Source organism: Sminthopsis crassicaudata, chromosome 4 (genome assembly GCF_048593235.1).
Source record: "Sminthopsis crassicaudata isolate SCR6 chromosome 4, ASM4859323v1, whole genome shotgun sequence".
Taxonomy (NCBI): domain Eukaryota; kingdom Metazoa; phylum Chordata; class Mammalia; order Dasyuromorphia; family Dasyuridae; genus Sminthopsis; species Sminthopsis crassicaudata.
In genome coordinates this window covers 340995961-341016696 of record NC_133620.1, presented here as the reverse complement: position 1 = coordinate 341016696, position 20736 = coordinate 340995961, and the positions used below count along the sequence as shown (strand labels likewise).

General features: G+C 32.9%; 1 protein-coding gene across 1 annotated transcript; it reads left to right on the top strand.

The window, feature by feature from the left end:
- Positions 1 to 4499: 4499 nt before the first annotated feature.
- On the top strand, positions 4500 to 15792 carry EFCAB13 (EF-hand calcium binding domain 13). The gene is made up of 6 exons (XM_074264754.1): positions 4500 to 4542; positions 6356 to 6499; positions 10508 to 10579; positions 11771 to 11914; positions 14028 to 14099; positions 15785 to 15792. Exons 1-6 carry the CDS (start codon positions 4500 to 4502, stop codon positions 15790 to 15792), a joined length of 483 nt encoding a protein of 160 aa, XP_074120855.1.
- The last annotated feature ends 4944 nt before the right edge of the window (positions 15793 to 20736 follow it).

Sequence of the window (20736 nt, the reverse complement as noted above, 5' to 3'; positions counted from 1 at the left end):
GACACCCAGAGTTATTTACTTCTTGAGACTATGCATGTCTTGAATTCAGAGAGAGATTAGAAATTCTCTAGCCTTGAGTAGTTAGGGAATGACTTCCTGGAAAGGAAAGTAACTCTTGGAGGACAGACAAAATTTATCAAATCAACAAGCATTTGCTTACTCTGTTAGGACTAGTATCAAATGCCTACTTTGTTAAGGGTTGGGAATACAAAAAAAGGCAAAAACCAATTCTTCCTCTCTAGAAGCTAGAAGCTGTTGTTGATCATAGAGACAATATGCTAATGACTATGTATAAAAAAAGATATATACAGGATAAATTGGGGATATCTTAGAAGAAAAGCATTAGAATTAATAAGGAAGACCAGAAAAGTATCTTGCAGAAAGTAAGATTTTAGCTGAGATTTGAAGGAAGCTTCTTTTGTTTTTTTTTTTTTTTCTGCCTAAAATCACCGTCGGTGAATACTTATGAACACAGGGACTGGAGAAATGACACAGCAACTAAGATTAGGAGATGGAGTGTGGAAGCTTTTGTCCAGATTATCATCTGGTCTGCAGAAGTCCTACTGGTTACATGTTATCCCTCATTACCATACCCTTTCCCCTAATTTAAATTTCTAAGCCCTAATGGGTAGGAAATATATTTTGGTTTATATTTACAGGCTTAAGTTGCCTAAAAATTAGTAGGTGTTGTCACCAGAATGCTCACAACTAAGACATCTTTTGTAGAATGGCTCACGCTTTCCTTTGGGGGAACCAGGAAGCTGTCCTTGTATCTCCTTTCTTGTAGCTCTCCTCCTTATTCTAATCGAGGTCTCAGGGATAGGAAACCTTTGGAAAACACAAGGTTTCTTTGTGGTCCTACTTTACAGACAGATGGAATGGGCCAGAAGGATACGCCCAATAGGCTAGTTCACTTTAAAGCTTGCAAAATACTTTTACACATATTATTTAATTTAAATCTCACTACAACCCCATGAGGGAAGGCCTCATCGGTATTGTTATCCCCACATTGGAGGTAAAGAACTTGAGGCTCAGAGAATTGATTTATCCATAGTTGCAAACAAATACACATCAGAGGAAAGAATTGAACCCAGACTCTCTTGTCTCCAAGTTCCAAAGCTAGCAATTTTTTATTCTATACTGTTTCTCTGGATTTCCCTATAAATTCTCCAAATCAAGATTTGTGTATTTCTTTAGTCTCATCAATTTAATATTTATACTTTGATATTTGTATCAATATAGAAATGAAAAAGACAAATGATATTGTCAGCCATATCACTGATGGAAAAGTTAAACTTGATGAATTGGAGCCTACCTTGGAAAACTTGGGGGTTGAAGTAACTGAGGATGAGATTGAAGAAGTATTAAGAGCAACTGAGATTTATGGTGAGTAATTTGACTATCCATTGAGTTATTTATTCAGATTATATGTTTGTTTTTTATGTTAGCAAAACTAAAACTTCAGTCAACCACATTGGAGGCATAACTGAAGTAATTTTCACAATAACCTTTTATTTAAGAGTCCATGATGCATCTATTGGAAAAGGGTCCTTTAAAGAATAGTGGTAGCAATGGAAGGGGTTAGAAGCTATCATGAAGCTCAGGGAATAACAAGGCACAGTATAGGTGAAAGGAAGGCAGAAAGCAACGCAGTAATTCATTGACTTTCACAGAAGTAGAGCCTGTTGTCCTCATGTTTTAGTTTATGAAGTATTAGAATTTCAATGTAATCTTTCTCTGGTCTTTATTAGAGAGAATCTAAATTTCTAGATTTCTCCTCTCTGTTGGTGGCTAGAAATTAAGCTGAATTTAAAGAAAATCTTCACTAACTTAGGGGTCTTCTCTGTTGGTGTGGCACTCAAAACGTCATACTAGCTTTATTTTTTTTTCAAAGTGGTTGCCATAGAGATTTTTTGTCATAAGTCTGAATAATTTGAGATTACTGAATGATTCATCATCTGTCAGTTATAGGGTACATTTATATTCCTTATACATTATTGGGGTTAAGGATGTAGCATTCTTGTGATCTTATAAAATCCATGTAAATTTTTTTGGCCTTCCTTTTATACTAGAGAAGAAGTCTGAATTATTACGGTATTAAAAGACAAAATGTTATTTTACAATACTATATACATATATTTTATGCATTTCTGAGCTTCTAAACTTTTTCTGTATCATCTGTGAGCCTTTGCATGTTATCTGCAGCTTCTGCAAAATTCTCCCAAAATTCCTATTTAATTTCTTATGCCAAAAGTTATGTAGTTATGTTACATATTATAATCGTGATGTGAGCTAGCCAACAAACTCTGGATAAAATTATATATAATATGTTCATTTTATGATCTCTGTCCCTTTGCTGTTTAACACACTTCTATATCCAAATAAAGGTACTAATTTTCAAATCCAGATTGATTTGAGAGTCATATAGATAGGATACAATAGCCCAGGAAGGGCAGAGCCAGAGCCAGTTCAGTTTTGACCATACAGATGAATATGATGGACCAACTTCTACTGGAAATTCTTTGCTGAAGGGGAGCCAAAGATTGGATAGTGCTAAATTCAAGAAGAGATAATGTGGAGAACATAATTTAAGAGTTGAGATTAATGAAATCTAGAGGTGGGAAAGAGTTACAGAAGAAAATAAAGCAGCCATTCTAAGCATCAGATTGTTGAGTGATGGAGCTGGGGTATTACCTAGAAAATGGAAAATTGAGGGTCAAAGAAAATATTAAACACAGGGTAGTCATTTATAGAAGAATTTAAGAATCCAGTTCTGGTACTGAGAATGATAGTTTGCATGCTCATCATTTCATCAATTATGGACTGCTTTAAATTTTTTTTATATTTCAATTTTATTTTAATCATACAAATGAAAAGTTAGCATGTGTGAAATTTAAATGACAGTATGGTAAAAATAGCCAAGAACAAAGTGAAAAATAAAATCTAAAAAGGAGGTGCACTTAAAGCATGAATATGGGCTGCTTTTAAGCCCTAATACAATCACCACTCGTCAGTTTTACAATCTTGTATACTTTTCCCATAATGGTCTTTATATAGTGATCTCCCTAGCTCACAGAGTCAGAACTTGTATAGGTGTTTGAGGTGAAATGTTTCGTGTTCTTAACTATATTCTTCTAGCCCATAACCTTCTCTGTCCACAGTTTTATAGTTTCTCTCTCTGATGTCAGGAGGTAAAAATTGCCCTGTCCATAATTCATTTTCTGCAATGAATCATGAGATCTAAGTCTGAAAAAAAGAGCTTTTGTGGAATACTGGAAGCCTTGCTTGATTTATGTGATAATAGGAAGTTTACAAGATAACGGGAAACTAGAAATCAAACACAGAGACAAAACTCAAAGCAGTATTCAAGACATAGGCCCTGATATTCTCGTGGTGGCTAGTTTGTTTGCTTTATGTTTCTTTCTTTTCCTGGTGTTTTTATTTGAAATACTATCACTACAAGGCAAGATGAGATGTAGACATCTCCCCTTCCTGGTAAATCTTTCTGCATTCCCAGGAAAATAGAAAAATCTGTATGGACCACATACATACGCTCAATCACAATATTTCATTCGAGACCAGAATAACATGCTCTGCAGAATTAAAAAAAAAGTGTGCTTTCTAATTTTTTTCCTTAAAAGTATATTTGATGAGAATTTATTTATTTTTTGACTTCTGAGTCAAGTACATCTAAGTAAAAATTTCCATTTTTCTAACAGTAAGGTGTGATTCCATGAATACAGCACTTTGTCCTTTTGGAATTTAATATTACAGAATTATAAATGAGTAGAAAGTGATTAAAACAAGATGATACATTTATGGCATAGGATGAAGTCATGCAAGTCACTAGAGTCAACACTAATCTAGCAGATTGTTAAATTTTCATTATGACCTCAGAAATCAGCAATAGCTACAAATTAGAGCTTGATTTATTATTTTGTTGATACTTTAAATCTAATAAAATATTAATAATGCAGATTAAACTTATGTATGCATTAAGTATATGTATGCATACATTTTTTCCCATAGAGAGAACCAGTATACTCATATATTGTTCTACAAATATTGTTTGAGTTTAACACAAATACAGTAGAAAAAGGCTCAAGGAATGGAAGTCTGGAGATTGTAAGTTAACAATTATAACAATAACAATAACTAGCCTTTGTATTTAGCGTATTTAGCACTTCTAAGATTTGCCAAGTACTTTACTTCTATTATTTTATTTTAGCTTTATGCCTGGGTAAAATAGTGCTTGCCAAATTAGTTTCTGGAATAAATTTTTTAGCCAGGATCTTATTGACACAACAAAAAATAGAAAGAAGGTTGGCAATTCCCTAAATAATTTCAAACTACCCTTCTTTTTATTTGTTACTTGTGTTTCTGAATATAAAGGACCTACCCTATGTTTCCACTGAACTATCTTCCCTTTCCTTCTCTTCCTTTCTTCTCTCCTTGCCCTTTCTATTACAGATGATGGAACAGTGGATTTAAAAACCTTCATGAAGTCTTTGGCTAAAGCACAAGAATTTCCTGAGGGCCAACGTGAGTAAATAGGAATGATTAAGATTTTCTCTCCATTCCAGAATTGGTAAATCTTCTGTGGAGTTTAAGATATTTAAATTTAACTTTATGCAGGGTTTTTAGCAGCCCACATTTTTTCTCACTTTCAGAACTTGGTTTAATTGAAATCTGTTCTTTAATGACAAATCAAGAGTGTTCAAGCATTTGTCCTTTTGATAACTTGAAAATAAAATTTTGTACATGTAAAATGAGATATTTTTCTAATTGCTGTATAATTTTATTACTACATTAAATGTAGAATTTAGATCTTTAGTTCACTTTGTTACTCAAATTCTGTGTTTATATATAGACATAATGAGCTATGAACCTTAATACTGGGCCTCTTCCTAAACATTTTCCTCCCATGTTGCAAGTGAATTTTAAGAGTAAACTTAGGCAGGCTTCCTAGCAAAATGAATAATATTCATTAGTGGTACATATTATGTGTCCAAAAATATATCAGTGGATTGCTTTCATTAATGCCAAAGACCCTGAGCAAGAGAATTTGGGGGAGCACAGAACCAAGAACACAACAGGGTAACAATATTATGGGATTAAGAGCAACATGATTGGTTTTGGAGTGAGGTGCAAAGAACATGATAGATGGAAAATTTAGTAAGGGGCTAGCAACAACCCTCCCTCCTCTCAACCTTCTTCTTTCATGAGATTAAGATGTGTTCTTCATTTGAGTCCAGGTGAGGGATAAGACCCACACTTTGAGCAACAAACCAGACATCCTTGAATGATTTCTTGGTGGATTAATCTTAGGAATTACTCTGCCTTTTCTCTGTTATTCTTATAGCTATAACCTTTTGTGGTATCTCAATTAGCTATAATACTTGAGCAGTTTTTTTCTCTCTTTCTATATTTGGTTAAATCAAATATATAGAATTTCTGACTCTCAATAAATGCACTCTATTACTGGTCAAGAATATGTTGAACCGTGATGACAAATCTAAATCCTAGTATTTAACATCTCATATTCTCAACCATCATTTAAAAATCCATGTTCTCTTTTCTCTCTTAAAGCCCTTACTTTCAAATAGTGGCACTCCTGAAAATACATGTGTTCCAAAGATCCTCAGTTTCCTGCCTAGCACTTTAGAATCATAATATCATGCAGGTTCTTTATGGAAATATTATTAGCTCTGTACCACAAATCAATAGAAATGTATATTATTTGTTGAGATTGTTAAATGTTGGGACTTTTTATTACATTCTAGATGTATATCATAGAAAGATAGGTTACTTCTAGATTATTTATAAGAAGTCAGCAAATGATCATCATGAAATTTCTTGATAGAGAGCTGTAAGGACTCATTTTTTATTGTTGTGACTAATAGTTCAATATTTACTCTCCCGACAGAATCTGTGGTTCCTTATCATCCTTCCATGGATTATGGAAAATATTTCTTTCTCAAAAAATTAGCTCTAGTTAATTTGGAAAGAGACTTATTATGTAGATAGTATTGTACAGTGTTTTACAAGCCTTAAAGAATTATGTAAATACTAATACTATTTTCTTTGATTGCTAATTGTCCTGTTTCTATATACATACATATATATATATATATATATATATATATATATATATATATATATATTTCTAAAAATAGTAAAAAAATATAAGTTTGGGGGTTAGTTCCAAAAAGTCCAAGAAAAAACAGCCCTTAAAAACAGAAAAAAAGCCCTTAAAACAGTAACTGTTACTCTAGAAAAAAATACACTTCCCAAAACATGATTGTATCAGTGCCTTTAGATTAACCAATTTAATATGTTTCTATTAAATTTGTAGGAATTGAAAATGCTTGTAACATTATTACTAACATCATTGATGGGAAAGTCAAGAAGGATGATTTTCCACAAACTCTGCAGAGTTTTGGGGTCGATTTAACTGATAAAGAGCTTGAAGAAACCTTGCAAACAACTGAGCTTGATGGTGAGTGAGGCATTTGTCATGTTAATTGCTTAGAATATTTAAGTATGTATATTCCCTTTAGTACAGAGGCTATTAATTGGACAAAGTCCATGAACTTATTTTTGAAAAATATTTTGATGACTGTTTCCCAACATAATAGGTTTTTTTTTGTTTGTTTGTTTGTTTGGTAATATTGTATATTTTATTTGAACAGCTAAGCAGTATAGTAGATAAAGTAGAATTTAGGAAGGCCTGAATTTGAATCCTGCCTCAGACACTTATTAACTATGTAACATTAAGTCACTGAACTACCTTGTGTCTCAGTTTCCTCATCTGTAAAATGGAGATAATAATGCCACTTTCCTCCCAGATTGTTATCAGGATTAAGACAGAGAATAATTGTAAAACATTTAGCACAATGCCTGGGACATTGTAAACACTATATAAAGTTAGCTATTGTTGATATAATTATCTTCACCACACTGCCAAAGGAAGGGGGACCGTGACATAAATGTCATCTCTGATTAAAGGCAAAGCCAACATCTCAATCATATCTTTGAATCTGAGAGGCAGTCTAAGAGTCTGACCTTAGCCACATGTCCCTGGTTAAATAAAACTTAATGCCTAAAGTCATCCCAGGGCTTATCTGCTAAATATAGAAAAGCACCGTGGGAGAGGAATTTCCAGACCAAGAGTTCTTTGACAGATCCTTCATAGATGCAAGTTTCTACAAAGTTGGAAGTTTGAGTAGGGTGACTGTGGTCATTACAGTTCAGGTGTCCTTATTTCTCCTCTTGCAAAGGAAAGGTCACATAAAGTGAATGAAGAGGAAGTTTCTCTGGGAGTTCTGGTAAGGGACAGGCTAAAAGAGTGACAGAGGTGAGATCACAAGAAAGATATTGATGGGAATTAGCTACCCCAGCCCTGACACTTGTAAGATACCAGAATACTCCCAAATATTAATGTCTTATTGAAACCTTTCCTAATTTCAACCAACCTACAATATTTTAATTATTAGATATTAACTTTAAGTCATTATCACCCTTCATTTGCTTTTAGGTCTCTAATCCCTACAGTTGTATATCAAAATTCAGGGAATTTGAGGAAGAAGCAGGAGCATATAATTTTTTGAGTTGGGAATGTCATTGAGTGTCTGTTCTGGCCTTAAATTAAACTAGTCTAGAAAGTTTAGGGGGAAAATTCTGGGAAGATGGTGGAGTCGATTAAATAATGGAAAATTTAACATGTAAGAGCCAGTATCAAAGATCAATTTCAAATAAATATTTGTTTTGTGCAGTTGATAGGTACTGGAGAAGATTGTCTTTATTAAAAAAATTGGTCTTAGTTCTATGAGAAGGAACACACACACACACACACGACAGACACATATATATACACATATATATATATATATATGTATATATAATTTATATGGTGGTTTTTTTAAACTTTTGAATTTGGGAAATTTCTACCCAGAATTCTCAGAATTAAGAATATAACTATTGGGATAATAAATCAAGAGGTTGCCAATGGTTCAGTAGATATAGCATTGGGCTTGGAGTCAAGAAGATATGAATTCAAACGTAGCCTCAGATACTTCCTAGCTGTGTGACACTAAATAAATCATTTAATCTCTGATTGCCTGACAAAATGGATTCATGGAATCCACAGGAAAAGGAAATGGCAAAGCACTCCAGTATTTTTGCTTAGAAAATCCCAAATGGAGTCACAAAGGATCAGCCATAACTGAAACAAGGAAAAAAACAAAAACAAAAACAAAAACAAAAAACTTTCTGTTGAAAAGAAAAAAAAAACAGCAACAGAAATTTTGGCACTATTGATTAGACCACGGTAGTTATTTTGTATATTATAGATATTCAGTTAAATTTCACTAATTAAGACAAATCTGAAGGAAAAGCTACATGAAATAGATTAGAAAATATAGTCTATAATATCTTATAACATTAGTACAATGTTTTGGGGTGGGGACATTTGATAAGGGTTTTATATTAGAGTATTCTATATTTATTTAATTTTTGACATGTTATTTGACCCATGTTCTATCCAATATAAGCTATATAGGATGGTATGTACTTTAAAAAAAGAATGTAAGAACTTCGATTGCTTTCAGTTACTAACCAACAAAAAAGATTTACATGTCATGAGAATGCATTTAATTCATTAAAACAATAAAACATGTAGAAGTCAACTTGAGACTAAGTGGAGTTGACCTATGGCTAGCTTAATATATGTATTTCTGTTTTAGCTAATTGATATGTATTCTCCTGACTATAGGAATGCCCCTGAAAACTTTATCCCTAAACTGAAATCCCCTGGTAAGGGGGAGAAAATGAATAGGCATAAATAGAAAAATAATCATACATAATTACTATATGAAAACAGTTTACTATGTTAATGCTTATTTCAATTCAAAGGAAGATGTTTTATTCATTTTTATAATTACTGTCCTCTGTCTTTGGCACTCTCATCATCAATCAATCAATGTATACTAATTATAAGCCCCACTTGGTTTTGTTCAGTCCACAATTGGGGGAGAATCCTATATTCTATAACCACCCAAATAATTATAAGTATTTTTAAAGCATATACTAACCACTATACTAAGTGCTGGGGTTGAACATAAATAAAATAAATAAAATAATTTCTTCTGGTAAGGAAATGATATACTAGTGGGAGAGAGAATTACTACATATATAAATATATCCAGAATAAAGCTAACAAGAATAAATATGAATAAATACAGAATAATGAAATACAAGGATAGAAGAGAGACAAAAAAAAAGTCATTTGCTTGAGCTGCATATTGAAGGAAGAGATGGATGCTGGGACACAAAAATGAGAAAGATACCTGTGAGACAGTCAGTGCAAAGACAAAGCAATAGATTGTCATGTGTGAGGAGCAGAGAGAAGTATAGTTTGGCTGAGTGGCAGATTTCAGGAGAGGGAATGATATATGATATGCTTGAAAATATTGGATCCTGGTTATAGAGGCCTTAACAGCTGAACAGAGGAGTTTATATTTAACCCTAGAGCAATAGAAGCCAGTGGAGTTGATTGAGTAGGAGAATAACATGGTTAGAACTCTCCTTTAGGAAAATCACTTTGACAGCAGTGTGTAGGATGGATGTACTGAGAGCTTTGAGGCAGGAAGCTCAATTAATAAACTGTTGCAATAATCCAAGTGAGAGTGATAAGAATCTGAAATAAGATGGTATCAGTGTAAGTAAGAGAAGATAGATGAGATGTGAGAGATGTTGTGGAGGGAGAAATGGAAAAATTTAGCAACTCAGTAGATATGCAAAGTGAAGAAAGAGTTAGGAGTCAAGGATATTGGTGAGATTATGATTCTGGGAGACTGGAAATAGTTGTGATTTGGAAGAGGTATAAGTTTGGTGAGAAAGATAATGAATTTTGTTTTGGGAGTGTTGAATTTGAGTTATCTTTGAAACATTCAGTATTAAATGTTTAGTAAATAGTTGGTGATGTGAAACTGAAGCTCAAAGGAAAAAGTGTATGTGGATATACTTATTTGGCAATTATAGAGATAATAATTAAATCTATAAGAACTGATGAAGTCAGTGAGAAAAAGCACAGAGATAGAAAAATAGGAGGCCTAAGATAAGAGTTTGAGAAAATATTTGTGACTATCTATTCCTGTCCTTTGCTTATTAATAAGGTTATGGCTAAGGTAATGGCCACTATTTTTTTAATTAATTTGTCTAGTTTGTCTCGATATATTTAAGAAACGAGATATTTATCAGAGAATTTTGTTTCAAAATCTTTCCCCCAATTTCCTACTTTTCTTCTAATTTTGATTGAATTGGTTTTGCCTGTGCAAAAAGACAGCTTTTAATTTCAGTCTGAGCTATACAACTCAAAGGAAAGTGAAGAATTGAAAGGTCTTAAAATAATTACCAGTTCCCTATTTTAAAATAATTTCTATAGCTTGTTTTATAGGTCCATTTATGATCTCTCTCTTATAATACATTCTTTCTTCCCCTTTTGCAGATGATAACAAGTTGCCTTTAAAAATCTTTATTGAGATTTTGACCAAAAATCTAAAGTCTAATGAGAAACAGCGTGAGTATGAATTTCAAAAGAGAGATAACTGATAATAGTCATTCTCCTATCCCCTTTCTCTTCAGTTAAAGGACTATTCTATGTTCCTTATTGTTATATATAATATTTTATAATTAATATATTCCTTATTAAATAGGAATTTTGTATAAATTTGTATAATTTTGTATAAATAACTACTTTTTAGATCTTTTTGTTTTAGAATGAATTTTTAGGTATAGTCACTATAAATTTATCAATTACTTTGATTAAGACTTTTTTAGCAGCTATTAAAAACATATCGGTATAACTGTCATGGTTGTCTCAAGAAGGTTTTAGTTTAATTGGGGAATCATGATATAAATACAGAAGAATTAATTAATGGTATAGTTAAATATAGTTACAAGAGAACACATGATTATTTTCTGAAAGGGAGCAACAATAAGTTGAGAGAAGAAAGATATCTTTGGGCTGGAGAAGTCTGAGAAAGTTTAGAAAAAGAAGATGGGACATGAACTGGGTTTATAGGCTAGATAAGATTTGTTGGCTCAGGCTCCAAGGATATAGGTCTAATTCAAGAATTCAGTTGACAATAAGGATAAGCTAGGAAAAATTGTTTACTACTTTATTGTTTGCTGTTTATTGCTTCTAGTCCTAGACCAACCCATAGCTCTTAAATAATGACTCTCTCTTTTTCTTCCTTAGAATTCTTTTTTAGACATTCTAAGTAATAGATATGAAGTGAAAGGGGAGGGATGGCTTTTAAAGTACCTAAATATACTTTGAGGGATGCTGAAACAAAACTGTTTAACTTGGTCCCTGTAAATCTTGCCAACTGATGCAAAGAAATTCTAAGTAGCTAGGAGCCAGAGTTTGTCCTTATTTCCCAGAGAGAGAGAGAGAGAGAGAGAGAGACAGACAGACAGACAGACAGACAGACAGACAGAGTATATTCAGGAGTTCCTAGCTGCAGAAGGGATAAAATTGAATGAGTATTCATACTATGTCTGGCAGCAATATGGTGGATCTCTGGGAGATAGGGGACTACCAGGTGAGACAAACTGACTCAAGTCAGAAACAGAAGAAGTCAAAGCTAATTTATGGATCTGGAATTGGAGAGAGCCCCTGAATAATCACTGAACTTCCATTCTGACCTGGTCTCCAAAAATATTTACCAACTTATAAATTTACCTTTTGTTTTGTATGCACATATAGCATTAGAAAATGCTGGTAACATTCTCAACAATATCGTGGATGGGAAAATCAGAGTAAATAAACTGGCATCTGTCCTTGAGAGTTTAGGAATCCCTTTAACATTTGAAGAGCTTAAAGAAGTAATAAAAAACATTGGAATCGATGGTGAGTATTTCATCTTTGTCTCAGTGTATATGAGTATATGTGTTTTTTTGAGGGTACTAAAAATTCAGTCATTCTCCAAGGAGAATTGGAGACTGTGGAGGGGCAATTGTGGCAAGCAGGAATGCCATTTTTGTTTTCTTTGTTGTTTTATCAATGTCTCATCTTTATATCATTGCAATTTCTAAATATATCCCAACTACCACCACCAGTAAGTTTTGTTATAAAGAAAAAAAGTTAAGAAAAAACAAAGAATACAGTGACCCCTATATTATAGTATACACAATATTACATCCCAAGAGGTCTTCACTTCTCCAATAAAAGAAGGGAAGAAACTCATTTCTTCATCTTTTCTCTAGGGCCAAGATCAGTTATTTTAATTTTACAGTGTTCAGATTTCCATTTTTTCCATTTTCTGTTTACTTAACTTTTCCCATGTGGCAAGGACATAGTATAGTTCAGTGGTCATGATGGTGTGCTATTGCTAATTCTTATAAAAAAACTTACATATCTTTCACAAAGTTCTCACAGATCTCCTTGTTTTTTGTTGCAAGAGCTGTGCTGCCAGATGGGCAGGAATGTCTCAAAGTGTCCAGTCTTTTGACATTGATTACTTCAAGGAGATGGATTGTAAGAGAAGATAAGAGAGGAGTTAAGATCATGGAAAGTCCAAAGCAGAAGGAAACTTTATCCCTAGCTCTATCAATCCAGGAACTAACTATAGGCAAATGATAAAGCTATACCTATAAAGTGAGACCATCTCTAATGTAGACACAATTACCCTCCAGAATAGACTAATGCCAATTGAGGAGACTGAGAATAGGAGCCCCTGATATTGGGAAATGTGGAAGAGGGAGATTAGATCCAGATTCCAAAAGGACCCCCATGTTTCCATCTTGTTTCCATCTCCATAACACTGGGATCATTCCCTGGATCAGTAAATATGCCTGGTAGGAATGACATCAGTGTGACATACACAAACAAACTCTCAGTCCCCTAGCGCCCTTCTCTTTATAGCTATTCAGACCATGCTAAGTTCTCATGAAAGAAGGGTCAACTGATATTGAAGGAAGCAGGTACAGACAACTAGAGGAGCAAGAAAGGTAGAGGCTTGAAGGAAGGTCTGGAGAGAGACCATATTGTCATGGAGAGAGTATAAGGGGTGCAGGAATAATTGGTTACTTAACAAGGATTCATTGAATCTCTACATGTTTACAATCTCATACTAAAATTGGAACACTGATGCGTTGTTAGTGAAATTGTAAACTGATCCAGCAATTCTGGAGAACAATTTGAAACTATGCCCAAAGAGTTATCAAATGATGTTTATCCTTTGACTTCAAAAATTTACATTCTAATTGGGAATCCAAAGCAATAAAACAACTTGGGAACAATTTCAGCAACTTGTTATTAAGTGAGAAATCATAGGGTTAAATGGGAGAGGTGTTTATGTCTTAGGGAGACATATGGGTGGGTCTTTACACTTAGGAAATATCCTGTAATGGTCAATTTTATAATTCTCATAGCTTCACACTTGAGGTTGATGATGTGGCAAATGATAATGCTACACCTATAGAATGAGACCATCTAATGTAGACACAGTGACCCTCCAGAATAGACTAATGACAATTGAGGAGACTGGAAATAGGAGCCACAACTACCTCAGTGACAGATGATGATTCTGTTGATTGATTAGGACCCTGGGGGCTGTACTGAATCTGTCTGGTCCTCAGGTTAATTCTTTTAATCTTTACAGATATTAGTGTTTTTGTAAAATGGATCAATAATCTTTAAATACTCTTTCAACCCTTATTATTTCAACCTTATTATTATTTCAACCCATATTATTTTTATTCTCACTTGATTATTTATCCACTTATTTTCATTTACTTGTTTATTTATCATTGTTATTTACTTGTTATTCTTTATCATTTATTTTCACATACTTTTCTCAAACAGTTTTTAATTTGGGTTAGTTCCTGTATAACAAAGTAAAGTAGAAGACTGGCAATAAGGCAGTCTCTACTTTACTTTTTAAGTTGTTAATGTAAATTCTAGGATCTACTTTTCTCTCCACCGGGATAGCTGAATTGTAGTGTTTTCTCCCCTCTTGTAGACAGTGATATGGTGGATTTAGGGGACTTTATCAAAGAACTGACTAAGAATGATCAATTTTACCCAGATAAAAGTGAGTATAAATGTAACATTGGATTGATTTAAATCTTTCTATTCCTTTCTATTCCACTTATGGCTTATGTGAAAATTTTGTAAGAATTTTACCACTGTCATTAAAGTCATTTTGTTAAATGGGAAGATAGTAAACTAGGAAAACCAAAACCGTTGCTAGACTTTTTTATTTTATTTTGTGCCTTTTGCTGAGGCAACTGGGGCTAAGTGACTTGCCCAGGGTCAGACAGGTAGGGAGTGTTAAGTGTCTGAGGCCAGATTTGAACTCAGGTCCTCCTGACTTTAGGGCTGGTACTCTATTCGTTGCACCTCCTAGCTGTGCCTTTGCTAAACTTTAAAAATATTTTTGTGTTAAAGTCTTGTTCACTTAGCCAATCTTATTTTTTGATTGGTTTGGAACATTTATTGATGGTCTCGAAAACATAAGCTATTATGCTAGGTACTTGGGGAAATGTGATAATATTAATATAACTTAATATATTATATATCATACACACACACACACACACACACATATATGAAATATCAGACATGAATCTTGCCCTTAAGAAGCTTACAATCTAATGAAGAGACAAAAGCAGAAAAATTAGTGCCAGAAAGTTATGTGGCTGTTTAAAAGTTAAATAATATAATGATAATGCAAGATAATGATTTTTAAATGGTATGTAGGAATAAGTAATTAATTTACTAATTCTTAGTGACTTATATGGTTAGTAGCAAGTATATGGTTCTAAAGAAGGGGAGATCTTAGTGCATAACTGGAAAACTTCATTAAGGGAGGAATTAGTTGCTGAAGGAATCTAGAATTGAGTCATGGAGAACTTGAAGTCTAGCACTTCACATTTAATTGTAGATTATTATGCATTGCCAGTATAAATAAATATAAATATACTTAAAGGAAATATGATATATATGTGGCTTTGAAGTTAGAAGAACTGAGTTCAAATCCAACCTCTGACCTTTCTTTCTTTGTGACTCTATCAAGTCACTTTAAAAAATTATCTATGCCTCAGTTTCCTCATCTGTAAAGTGAAGAACACTACCTCCTTCACAGGGTTATAGTAAAGATGGCTTATACACTATCATAAGACATTATATATATTTAAACTATTGGTTGTATTAAAACAATACTCCCCACCTCCATCAGGTAATTGGGGTTAAGTGACTTGCCCAGGGTCACACAGCTAGGAAGTATTAAGTGTCTGAGGCCAAATTTGAACTCAGGTCCTCCTGACTTCAGGGCTGGTGCTCTATCCACTACACCACCAAGGTACTCCTTAAAACAATACTTTTATTAAATAAAAACAATGATATCTAACATTTATATACTTCTTTAAAATTTGCAAAATACTTTACAAAATTATATCTCATTTTTATCCTAATAATGATTCTGGAAGGAAGGTACTATTATTATTTCTGTTTTAGATATGAGGCAACTGAGGCTGAGTGACTTGCTCAGGGTTCATGCGGTTAGAAAGTATCTGAGGTAGGGTTTGAAGTTGGGTCTTTCTTATTTCAGGTTCCAATAATCTATCTACTCTAACACCTAGCTTGGTACCAAGAAGGAGTATGTGGTGTCTTTCACTTCATGGGTTACTTCAGTTAGGCCCCACATCCAAGAATCCCTCCAATAGGAAAATCAATCTATTTTCCCAAATCTGGATTTTTGTGTTTTTTCCCCTTAAGACTCATAATCTTTGTTTCATATTTTAATTTGAATATGAAAATTGGACAATCTAGGAATAGAATCTGCTTGCAAGGTTGTCTCCAATATTACTGATGGGAAAGTGAAGATGGCTGAAGTGCTACCTATCCTAGAAAATTTTGGAATTGAAATTCCTGAAGATGAGATTAAAGAAGTGCTGAATTCTATGGGTATTGAAGGTGAGTGAAACTAATAGTGATTTGTTCAGCATATACAAGTGGATATGTGCTTTTTCATGGTAAAACTAATCTTTTAGTCATGTTCAAGTTGTGAGTAGATAATGAGATAAATGAATGGATGTATGGATGGATAGATAGAGTTCTAGGATTCATAATTTGATTGTGAGTCCAGTTGTATGCTGCAACCAGCTGAATCACTTCTCAAAAGATGATTTCTAAATGCAATCATTTGTGCATCAGAAATTGGCAACTGCTATGAATCAAGATGATTTATTGTTTTACTTGTAGTGTTAAGAAAGTATTAACAATGCAGATTAAATTTAAAAGTATGTAGTGGCACACTTATTTATTTATTTATTTATTTTAGAGAGTCATTGGTTAGAGAACCTACCAACATACTCTGAATATGCTCAAACCCATGTAATAAGAATCTATGTTATACATAATATATACTACACTTCAAAAAGAAAATTTAATTAATTTAATTACTTTCATTGGATGACTAATATGCTAACTAAAATTCATATTCTTGTAATATATACTGAATTATGAGAAATCATCAAGGCACTGCTGTCAAGGTTCTAGTCCTATGATATGTAAATTCCAGGAAAATTCCAGATCTGCACAGTTCTGGACTAAACTGATTTTAACATTTTAACATTGAGATGACAACTTTCAAGGTTTTTTTTAAACTACTAGGAAATTAAAAAAGCTATTTTAATTAAATGCAAAAACATTTTTAACATTTATTTTTTAAAATTTGAGTTCTATATTCTCTTCCTTTCTCCTTTCCTCCCTCATTGAGAAAGCAACCACTTTGATATAGGTTATACATGTGTGGTGATTCAAAACATATTTCCATATTAGTCATGTTATGAAAGAAAACATGGACCAAAAATAAAAGTAAAATTTTTTAGAAGTATGATTTGATCTGCATTTAATTCCATCAATTCTTTCTCTGGAAGTGAGTAGCATTTTTCATCATATTTTTAAAAATTATCTTGGATCAATATATATTGCTAAAAATAGTTGTCAGTGACAGTTGATCATTGTACACTATGTCTACTGTTTTCCTGGATCTGATCATTTCACTTTCATCAGTTCATAAAAGTCTTTCCAGTTTTGCCATGGCTAGCTGAAGGGAGTACTCACTGTTTAGGCCACATAATAGGAAAAGAACTGTTTTAAAGTTATTTATACAAAACATTGTATTACAAGTCCAGGACTAGAAAGAGATGGGTACTAGCATCATATTTCTTTCAGTTCTTCTGGAATGCAGGGAGAAATACATTCTTTATGTTTATAAATCAGGAACAATTAGAGTAAATTACCTAACATATCTCTAGCAATATGAAAGCAAAATGTAACAGCTCTTATATTGCATCTTTGATTGATGTAAAAAGTTTGACCCATTAAGTTCCAGGTTTTTCTGAAAGCATCCTGACTGTCAAATCTTAGTATTTCTTCACAAACATATACCACAACTTGTTCAGCCATTCAATCAATCAGTGATTGATGGGAATCCTTTCAACTTCTAATTATTTGCTATTATAAAAAGAATTACTGTAATTTTTTTCACATATATGTCTTCTTTTTGTTGTGTTTGGGATACAGGCCTATTAGTAGTATGTCTGGGACAACATGGTTTGGCCATAATTCCAAATTATTCTCTAGTTTGGCTGGATCTATTCACAACTTCACCAACAATGTTTTAGTGTCTCAATTTTCCAATTACTCTTTCAAGATTTGTCATTTTCATTTTGTTATATTAACCAATACTCAGAGTTGTTTTAATTTGCATTTCTCCAGTCAATAATGATTTAAAACATTTTTTCATATGACTACAACAGCTTTGATTATGTTGTCTGAAAACTCTGTCTCTTGTCCTGACCACAACCTCCCCCATCTGTTTACCCTTCTGTTATCTTTCCTTTGATCTCTTTTTCTCCTGTTTTCCTGTAGGGTAAGTTAGATTTCTTTGCTTTACTGAGTATGTATATTATTCCCTCTTTGAGCAAAGTAGAGTACTCTTATTGACTATAAAATGGCTAAACAAGTTGTGCTTCATGAATGTAATATTGCTATTCTGCAAGAAAAAACAATGATTACTACAGAGAAGCTTGGAAATGCTAATATAAACTGGGGTAAAGTGAAGTAAATAGTACAAGAAAACAATCAATACAATACAAATGGAAATAATGACAAAATAATCAAAAAGGGATGCTGTAACATGATAATGAGCAAATTTGATCCCAAAGAAGAGCATAATAAGGCACATACCACATTTTCTTGGTAGACTTGAGTGATTAAGACAAAGTTAAGTGAAATTCTATGTATAATGTCATTCTTTAGTAATATGTTGGATAGTTCTACTGAATTCTTTTTCTTTCTTCTTTATAAGTTCTTTGTTATAAAGAAAGATTGTCTGGAAGAGAAGTTATATAAAACCAAAAGTTGTCAATAAAATTTTATACTTTAATTTTTCTAAGACACTTATAATTAACGCTTATATGTGCAAATGAGTATTATCAAGGTATTAGACTTAATTTTCTTAAGAGTTATATGTTTCAGTAATTTAACTGATAAAAGAGATTTTTTTTTGAGGCAGTACCTCATGATACATTTTTTAATAGTGGCTCTATATATGTATGTGTATATATATATACACACACACACACACACATATATATGTATATATATATATATATATATATATACACGTACATATGTTACTTTTTGTCAGCAACTATATATGTGTGTATATATGTAAATATGTCTCTGAAAGAGTTTTCACTCAATTAATTGGTCTCTTATATGTATTTCTTGGGATAGGAAATATAAAAAAGTATTCAATAAGAATTCATTATGTTAACTGTGGTTCAAATTTATATTGTGACTTTTCTAAGTGAAAGCTTTCATTTTTCTGAACAGCAGTATAATTTGTGTCTATGAGATAAAAGAGTATGTACATTCTACTTATGGAATATACTGTTCTAAAATTTCAAATGATATTAAAATGATTAAAGAGATAACAAATTAAAAAAACTAACCAAGTTACTCTCTGGTTAGGTTTTCATTTGAAATCCTCTAACAAAATCAAAGGTATATTGAGGTTGGAACTCACCAGTTAATTGACAGTTTCCCACTTTACTCTTTGTACTGTATATTTGTCTATAAAGCCTATAAAGGGTCTCCAATGGATTTTCCAATTTTCCCCTTTTTTAAAAATAGATGATGGAGTAGTGGATTTACCTCAGTTTATGAATTCTTTTATCAAGGATAAGAGTGAAAAGATCCCACGTAAGTATAAGTTTCAAAACTAGTATCAGAGCATTAAAATTGGAGAGAATCTTCAAAATTATCCAATATGGCCCCCAAATCACACAGAGTATGTAGCAAGTCATTCAATCCCACACTGCTTTTCAAACTGATTGAAGCCTTCCCATACCTGCTGTGTATAAGAGTTACCTGATTCTTTAAGTGCCAAGGACTTTCTAAGTGCTAATATTCTCTGGCATAACTATGTTCACAAAAAGAGGAAAGCTCTCTAAAAATATTGTCAAGGATACAGCCATCATTGACTTGGTGACATAATGTCATAGCTGTCCAAGACTTTTTGGTATATGGTGTATATTAAGAACTATAGCTTCTTAACATACAGCCTAATACACAAAAATTTCTTCAATGACAGACACAACAGCTCAAACACAGATATACTCAGAAAACCAATGGCCCCAGGATTATTTCCATGACATCCATCTATCCCTTTCAGCAACTTCCCTCTAGAGATTTGCACCCACTCTGGGCTTTAGGAGAATTATTTTAATTGGATGTTTTCCTTTGGATTTACATTGATTTTTAAAACATCTAAGAAGGCTAGGGAGCCTTAGAAATAATTGGCTTAACTAGGATTCTAAAAACTTGGCATCTGACCGACTGTGGAACCTGTCCCCAAAATAGCTATGTGCCAAAGTTTCTTTTTACACATATTGTGGATTTTAAGTAGATTCCTAGAAGTCTTGGGAGAGAGCCTAAGGTTGCCTCCTAGTTCAAGCAGTCAAGAGAGTAGAAAGAGCAGAAGCAAGTTTCTTCTAATATTGATGATCATTTGGGATATTTGTGAAGCATTCATTTCTACAGCTGGCTTGATTTCTAATCACCTGCCACTGACAAAGAAAAAGAAAGAAAGGAATGTCTAGGAATCTTCTATTCTTTATTTATGTCATTTATGTTATTTATTTTTATTTGGAAGGAAAAATATTTTAATTATGATAATTTAATGATACTTCACCTGATTGTTGTGTTGGAAATAATTGCTTGAAATTTTTGCAATTGAAAGCTATAGGATATGCAGACATTCAGTTCTCAGAAAGAGGTCTCCCAACTCAAGAAAATTGTTCTAGAAAATGAGGGCATGCTTGAAATCACTTTTACAGATTTATTAAGCTTTATTTTTTTTGCACATTTATATAGGAATAGAAGATACATGTGAAGAGATTTCCAATATAACTGAAGGAAAAGTCCACCCTACTAAAATTCCAATTGCCTTAGAAGGTTTGAGGTTAAGGGAATCTGATGAAGACATTCAGAAAGCTTTGAAAAATCTTGACACTGATAGTAAGTATTTAACTCCCTCTTAGGCTATTTATTACGATACTTAAGGACAGCTTTTCTTTCTGGTGGCAAAGTTAAATTTCATTCTGGTAAGGACAAAAAGAAAGGCATGGACTAATTGTAAAAGTGGCCTTAACTTG